Here is an 8,473-nt window from a genome sequence, read left to right as displayed (position 1 = left end):
TTAGTTTAACATAACAGATTTTAATAAGGATTAACATTCATTCAGGAAGTGATTACTGAAAGAAGCATCATTGTTCTGAGTTGTACTCAAAGGTGGAATGCATACAGGTATTTCAGAGCACACGATAGAGATATATACAGGCAGTAGACAAAAGTTTCCAACAATTGGACACAAAGGGGGTATTGCAGCCCCTTGGATACTTGTTGAAATACACGCCCCAAGAAAGCATAAAACAAAATGCACACAAAACCTTTTTATTTTTACAGTACTATACTAAATTTTAAGCACAAATTTAAAAGGCACATTTTTTGCTACCTTTTCCTTTAAATCACAAACAGTGGTTACAAAGAAAAAAAAAAAAAAGCAGATTTTGTTGTGCCTCTAGTTTGAAATCTAAAAACATCCCACTTTGCATCAAACCCATTACAATTGCAGGCATATCAGAGTAGATAGGAGATAGAAGTACCAGACTTTCATGCGCCCTTTTTGTGTAGCACAACTATCAACTTTAAAGTAGAACTTTGCTGTGTCGATCAGTTGGGAACTTCATAATCTCCAGAACAACATGGCATGGAGGATGGCCCTTTGTGAGCAAGAGGAAAGGCATATGTAACAGTTTCTATGTGCAATGAAATACCAGTATATAAATAAAACAGTTGCTCCACTACCAGATTGGCCGCCAACATCATGTAGCGCAAGTGAATCCATAAACATTAACAAAAAAAAAAATCAGTGCATCAATTTGTTGATCAAAAATACAAGGCTGAACAAATAAAAATGAAATACACACATACAAACCATCTCAAATTTGGCAAAAAAATGCAAAATAAACTGTATTTTTAGTACAGTATTGTACGTAATCAATATCTTAATAAAATGTACTGATTTAAAACATATCTGCATGTTCTTAAAACCAAAAATAATACATTTCAAGCAGCTGCAAATCATGGCTCAGTGCTGTCCGGAAACCATTACATTCCATATTTCTTTAGCCCATTCGTAGTGGGACACAGAGAATAATACACTTTCCCAAATTAGTCTTTTTCTGAAATGTTAATATACACTATTATTATTTTGGAGAGCAGAACATCTGTACATTATGAAAGAAATTACCATCAATTCAAAATCATGGCTCAGTAACAGTAAGATGTATTTTGCAACCTCACAAATGATCTCCTTGCTTAAATAGGAAGGCAGGCAAAAAGACAGGCAAGCAGACAGGAAGGCAGACAGGTAGGCCTCTTTCCTCAAGTGAACCATACTGTAGATAAAACTATTGTTTTTTTATACATAACAATGTCTACCTTACATGACATGACATATGCTGATAATCTGTACTAACTGGCAATCTTCCGGGCATCTTAGCATAAACCGGAAACCATTGGCAACCTCCAGTTCTGCAGAAACAAGTGATTCAAGCATGGATTTGTCCTACCAAATGTTTAAACTTCTAGTGTAGGAGTTTTTTCCTTCTGGTGATCAGGCACTATCAGATATAGCAATGAAGTTTGCCAGGAGAACCTCAAAGATTCCAGTATTGTGAGTTTATAACACTTCTCTCTTACAGTTCACAATATTGGAATCTGCTTTTGAGTAGAGTTCATTGTTTGCAAGTTACCTACTATACCCACATAAGGAACACTAAAACCTATATTTCCAACCAGTTACAATATAAAGATTCTAATCATAACTGTTTATTGTTCCAGTTGCAAGAGTTGTAAATATTGACTATGGGGTGCCTTTGCTATCTATTTCCATAACAGAAACAAAACCCCCCAGCAGTGTCCCACATCAAATTTAGTATCAGTGCTAAGAACAACACTTTTATATAGGAGTATATTTAGTTGTCAGTCACATGTTGAAAGTGTTGCTCTCTCCATGAGCTTTTCAAAAGCAGGTAAGAATACGGATCCCAGATCCTTGTGAGAAGAGCAGGTTCTATAGAACTAGAACTGTGATGAAACTGACCCTGAATGGCACCTACTCTATAGTTAGTATAGATCATGTTGCCTACTCGACCTTGACACAGTAAATCTTAGCTGTTGAAGCTGAATTAGACATTCTAATTTCTAGTATTCATATTTCACTCGCTCTTTAAAGCACACTCTGCCACTATGTAAGTAAATTCACCAGACTTATCACTTAGCTTCGAAAATGACAAAAAAACAAAGGGCTACAAAGATTTCTGTCCATAAAATGAGCAGGTGCTTTCAGTCTGCAGCCTAATTTAATGCCATGCAGATTAGCTGCTGTGCTGAAACCCGACGCACACTTTAGCTTTTAATGACTAAATGTTCATTAAGCAAAAGGGACGTAATGCATTAGCTTAAACACACAATTATGGCAAGGCCTTTATCTTTAAAAACCTATTTAACGTCTTAAACAATATCAGGCAGCCTTAGGGCACATATATGTATTGTATGCGGCTGATGTGCTCCAATGCACCACAATGACTATATAATTTGGCTGGTCTGGTTGTCTCAAGTGTAACAACTGGATCACTTGAGAAGTCTTCATGAATTGTGCCACCTTCCTAAAAGGTTTGTTGAAGACCTCCAGTATGTGCTGATAGAGCTGACAGCTAACTGAATCTTACATCAAGCCTTATTAAGTGTGACTTTAGGGTAACTACTGATAATAAGATCAATTAGCATAGTTTTACTTCATAAAAAAGTGCAGTAATAAAAACCAAAAATGACAAGTACCAAAAAAGGTTTTTAGACAATAAACAAACCCTTTGTGTAAAATAAGCATCTCTCTTTCAACCTATTACTATGCAGATGTCCGTTCTTGGCTGTGCCTGACAAGATCATATTTAGCTCTAGTTTCTGAATAAAAGAAAAAACAGTTTTCTTCAAGAGACGACGCTTCCTACAGCAGCATAAACCCTAGCATTCTCAAGCACTATCCAAAGTCTGGGAAACATTAAATACAAAGAGTTCTTTTTTTATAAACATTTTTATAATAAATTTTTACAAGGCAAATATGTAAGTCTCTTTAACATATCTTTACATCATTTTGAAGATTCCTAAGTAAATATCCAAAGATTAAAAAGTGGCCCTAAGCACCTAAATGCAGTTAAGATCTGCCTTTTCTTTTTATTCTGTATAAAATCAAAAGAAATCTCTTTGCAGCATTACAGAAAAAGCATAAATTTTACATTCACTCATTTAATTTTCACATACTTTAAAAAACAAAAAAAAAAAAACAAAGTTGAACCACTTGCTAGATTTGTTGTTCAATAAAATCTTGAAAAAATAAACTGTGTGCATGGTTTTACTGCCAAACCGTGCCAAAATGACAAAACGTCCTCTTTGCAGTGAGTTCTAAAAAATGACCTTGGCTGCAAATGGAAACATTTCTTGTGCAAGAAACAGTCTATAAATAGTTGCCGGGGATTCTCACAGAACCGAATCTATAGCGAGAAAGTTCCCAACGCGCGAACATATTTCACAGCACGTCTTTATTTTGCACCCCAAGATTATATTTAAGGATCAACATCATCAGTGTCACTTTTAGTCTCTCCAATTATCATGGGCGAATCTGGACCCTGTGTAAAAAAAAAAAAAAACAAAAAAAAAAAACACAACTTCATTATCCAGTACATAACATTGTAAAGAGGTATTAGGAATGCTCTTAAATACAGGAAGGCCATTTTCACATAGTCCTATTTATATGCATGGAAAACCATACAAGATAAAACATGAAGACCAACTAAGAAGATAAAACACAAAGACCAACTAAGAAGTTGCTAAGAATAGAACATTCTATAACATACTAAATGCACTCACTCTACTATTCACAAAGAACTCAGAAACAAACAAAGAAAACCTAAACAAAGGGTTGCAAATCACTGTTTAGCTCTTCCTATCTTTTGAAACTTGGATACGGTCAGTGCCGGATTCGTGTTCCGGGCGCCCCTAGGACGTCCCCGCTGGTCGCCCCCCCCCTCCCCTAGTGCGCATGCGCGAACCCCCCCCACTGCCGCCCCTAAATTTCTGGCGCCCTTTCTGGCGCCTTTCCACAAATCCGGGCCTGGATACTGTTATGGGTACCCAATTGCGTTTCAATAGATTGCGTGAACATTGTCCTATGATCTGTTTCTTACTGTATAATTCTTGTTAATATTTATGAATATAATTTTGAGTAGGAAAATGAACATCTATTAAGTAAGGTCATAGTTGCATCCTGCTGTTGGACTGCTTTTTAGAAGTGTGGTCTGGACACCTTTATAAAAGAGAAGGTTGGGAGAAGGTTTATATTTCAACAGAATAATGATCCAAACACAAGGTCAATATATCACTAAAAGGGCTCAAGAACATAAAACATAGTGTACTGTAGTGGCCCACACAACGTCCTGATCTTAATCTAGCTGAGAATCTGTGGTGCTAAATCACCAAGTCCTGTACTGACCCAGGGGAGTGAATACTTACAACCAACAAATGTCTGCTTTTTATCTAACTTTTATACCACAATACAATATTTGTATTGAAATATGTAAATATTTGGTATCTGCAAATACAATTGTATCACATCACTCATCCTTAACAGCCACAGCCTTGTTAATCAACATCTCTGGGGAGGATGGCTATGCAGATAAAGTTCTGTGCACATAATTCTTAGCCCTTATACTTATTTGTGTGTTTGAATGAAATGGATTATAAAAGCTTTTTGTACAGAGAGAAAAAAAAAACAGGACATCTATTTGGTTCTATGTAAAGCTGTCACCATGTGTCCTCTGTTTCTAGCCATTTTATGTTAAGAGTATTTCTAAAAGAACTGTGTGTTTATAGGGCTCATCATTATTACAATAACAGTGGTCTAAAACATTCAAGATGCCCAATTGTATTCAGACATCCCCTTCTGTGGTGCATCCTTACCTGCTGCATGCTCCTATCTCCATTTTCATTGGCTGGGCTGCTCTCAGAGCCATTGCTGCTTCCTGACTGATCCTTTTCATTCAACAAGGCTGTGGCATATGCCAAGGTATCCTAAAGCAGGAGACATATACAAGACAAAGTTATCAGATTTAAATGTATACTGCATGTATAGGATGAAGAAGAAAAAAAAAGTTTTTGAGAGGCCTTAGGGTCTATTAGAGACAATTTTGAACCAAATTTATTTGGGACAATTGGCCGTACTACTGCTAAATTTGGGTCATATTGGAATGATAATTAATAGGGATGCACCAAACCCAAATGGATTGAGCAGAACACTAGCACTTTTTGAAAAATTTGTCAAAATCCTAATTGTTCATTCAAACAAATCCAAATATTAAAGCCACTTTGCTTCTCAGTTTGCAATAACTGAACACGGCATTTTTTTATTCACAGATGGTGCAATGATTTCTTTCCTCACATCTAAATACGCATTACTTTAAGTTTTGAATCAGTTTGTTGAGGCAAATTCAAAAATGGTAAGGCATCCCTAATAATTAATAACAAGAGAAATATACCTGAAAACTTGCACTGAAACTAAACAATGTTCTGCTTTTTACTACTGGAGCAAGTTGCAAAGCCAGAGTGCAGATCTTTCACATCCATCTTATTGCAAAGAAAGCCAATACATGCATCCACTATTAGTTTTATATAACAGTCCAACTAGAATTGGATAAGTCCGTTATGTGAAAGAGCATTCATTTCAGTAATATATCAGAAGAGAGAAAGCAAGAATTGAAATGTATACTTTACCTGTGCAGAAACAGTGCGCTGGAAGGTTTTAGCAGTGGATGTCTCATTGGAGATGTTACTTTGTGGTGCCCAGCAATGCTCTGACATCTAAATGAAAAGTTTAAAAAATGAGGAGAATGCAGAGTAGTGAAAGCAACTGGATTGCACTGAAATGTGGAATCAGCGGTTATTTTAAACATTACAGCTTCTACACTTTAACTTAAAGGGGAACTCCACCCAAACACATCTTCATTTTTTTGTAAAGGAAACATAATTTTTAGCAACTTATACATCAATCAAAACATATGTAGCCTTTTCTTGATTTTAATGCAATAGTATTGTGTGGAACAGTTAACTAAGCCTGCCCCCCTGTTCTCCTGCTGATCTGGCCGATTACTTTGAGACTCAAAAGAAAATGTAACAGTAGTTGACTGTCCTCAGCCTGCCTTTACCCTGCATCCTCCAAACCCCACAATCCCTGCACACATACTGTTAATAATTAAAGAAACATCATAGTACAATGCATTGTGGGTTATGTAGTTATAAGTAAGCTGTGGAGAAGTTGTTACAATTTGTAACATTAATGTTCTAGTCCCTCCTCCCCTGCCAGGATTTCAAATGAGGCAAGTGAGGTAAGGTACTGTTTTCCAGCTGTATTTAAGCATATTTAAATGGTATGTATTCATAATTTTTGAAGGAACAGATTACAGTGTATATTAGATGTTTCTGCTTTGTGTGTGTGGGGGGGGGGGGTTCTTGAACAAATTTTGGTTCGGAAGTCGGACCCCTAATAGGTTGGACTAAATATTTATTCATTATTAACTGGTCAAGTAAATGAAAGTCCAAAAATAGAGTACTTTAAAAAAACAAAACACCAACACATCAACTGGTCCAAAAATTAGTTTAGGTTTAGAACCAGTTATGTTAACTAGTTTCTATTTAAGAAATGTCACATCATTAAAGTGGATGGTGGCAACCTACCCTAAGCATGAGGATCTATTCTTGGGCTCTGGAAACATAATTTAAGAATCCCTGATATACTGTAATCAAACGCTCATGGCTGCACATATATATATATGTACATATAAGAAGCATCTGATAGTAGTGCAGGGAAAGATATAATACGTCAGAAATATGAAGTAACAAATCTCCCAAATGGCCTGACTCATCGTTCAAAAAAATAGGGAAGGGATGTTTCTTGGTTATTATTTTGGTTGGACTGGGGGTGCTGGCAAAACATATAAAGATTTTTACATTTGGAACATTGGGAATTATTTAGCCAATGTAATTTCTTTAGCTTGTGGTTTTGTCAACAGAGATATTTCAAATCTGGAGTTGTGTACATGACATGACCAATATAATTGCAGACTATGACATAAAAACTAACACTGGGATTCATTATACTGCTAGTAAGAGTTCCAAAGCCGGAGACTTATATGTTATGCAAATATAATGAAGTGACATGATCAATCACTCGATGAAACCATGTAAGATATCAGGTCCTGGGGATGACACAGTGAAAATGCTGAAATAGGCCAGAATTCATGTAAAAAAATATACACACACACATTATTATACATACATATATTTTTTTTCTCTTAAAGAAGTTTTGTTTAAAGGAGAAGGAAAGGCTAGTAAAGAGTTAATCTCAAGCTACAGGCATACCTTCAGTTGCCCTTAAGTCTCCCCATATTTCACCTGTTCAGAAGATCTGAAGCCAAACAGTAAGGAAAAACGCTGAGTTGGGTAGAGAAGATTCCCATAATGCATCGCTCATCCTCAGACTCCAGGACTTAGAACTGAGGCGGCGCATGCGCAGAAACAGGAGGCTCCCCCTAGCGTCTGCAGCAGCATGGCAGCATGAGACAAAGGCAAGGGGGACATAAGCGGCGGTGTTGGCAGGGGGGAGAGGCATGGGGAAACGAGCTGCGGTGCTGGCAGGGGGGAGAGGCATGGGGGACATAACTAGAGGCGGTGCTTGCAGGGGGGAGAGGCATGGGGGACATAACTTGCGGCGGTGCTGGCAGGGGGGAGAGGCATGGGGAAATGAGCGGCGGTGCTGGCAGGGGGGAGAGGCAACGGGTGACATAACTAGCGGCGGTGCTGGCAGGGGGGAGAGGCAATGGGGGACATAACTAGCGGCGGTGCTGGCAGGGGGGAGAGGCAACGGGGGACATAACTAGTGGCGGTGCTGGCAGGGGGGAGAGGCAATGGGGGACATAACAAGCGGCGGTGCTGGCAGGGGGGAGAGGCAATGGGGGACATAACTAGCGGCGGTGCTGGCAGGGGGGAGAGGCAACTGGGGACATAACTAGCGACGGTGCTGGCAGGGGGGAGAGGCATGGGGAAACGAGCGGCGGTGCTGGCAGGGGGGAGAGGCAACTGGGGACATAACTAGTGGTGGTGCTGGCAGGGGGGAGAGGCAATGGGGGACATAACTAGCGGCGGTGCTGGCAGGGGGGAGAGGCAACGGGGGACATAACTAGCGGCGGTGCTGGCAGGGGGGAGAGGCAACGGGGGACATAACTAGCGGCGGTGCTGGCAGGGGGGAGAGGCAATGGGGGACATAACTAGCGGCGGTGCTGGCAGGGGGGAGAGGCATGGGGAAACGAGCGGCGGTGCTGGCAGGGGGGAGAGGCAACTGGGGACATAACTAGCGGCGGTGCTGGCTGGGGGGAGAGGCAATGGGGGACATAACTAGCGGCGGTGCTGGCAGGGGGGAGAGGCAACGGGGGACATAACTAGCGGCGGTGCTGGCAGGGGGGAGAGGCAACGGGGGACATAACTAGCGGCGGTGCTGGCAG

At 39.7% G+C, this 8,473-nt stretch overlaps 1 protein-coding gene across 1 annotated transcript in view; it reads right to left on the bottom strand.

Annotated features, from left to right (window-relative positions):
• Positions 1-8,473, bottom strand: part of usp24 (ubiquitin specific peptidase 24) — a 100,877-nt gene continuing 92,404 nt past the window's right edge. Inside the window, exons 65-67 of the mRNA XM_002931607.5 lie at positions 5,691-5,777; positions 4,881-4,991; positions 1-3,550 (exon numbers count right to left, since the gene is read on the bottom strand). Of these exons, the coding sequence (XP_002931653.2) occupies positions 3,488-3,550; positions 4,881-4,991; positions 5,691-5,777 (261 nt within the window). The 3' untranslated portion in view covers positions 1-3,487. The remainder of the gene's footprint in view (positions 3,551-4,880; positions 4,992-5,690; positions 5,778-8,473) is intronic.

This window comes from Xenopus tropicalis, chromosome 4 (genome assembly GCF_000004195.4).
Source record: "Xenopus tropicalis strain Nigerian chromosome 4, UCB_Xtro_10.0, whole genome shotgun sequence".
Taxonomy (NCBI): domain Eukaryota; kingdom Metazoa; phylum Chordata; class Amphibia; order Anura; family Pipidae; genus Xenopus; species Xenopus tropicalis.
Note: the sequence above shows the minus strand (reverse complement) of the source record. Positions and strands in the feature narration are given on the sequence as shown.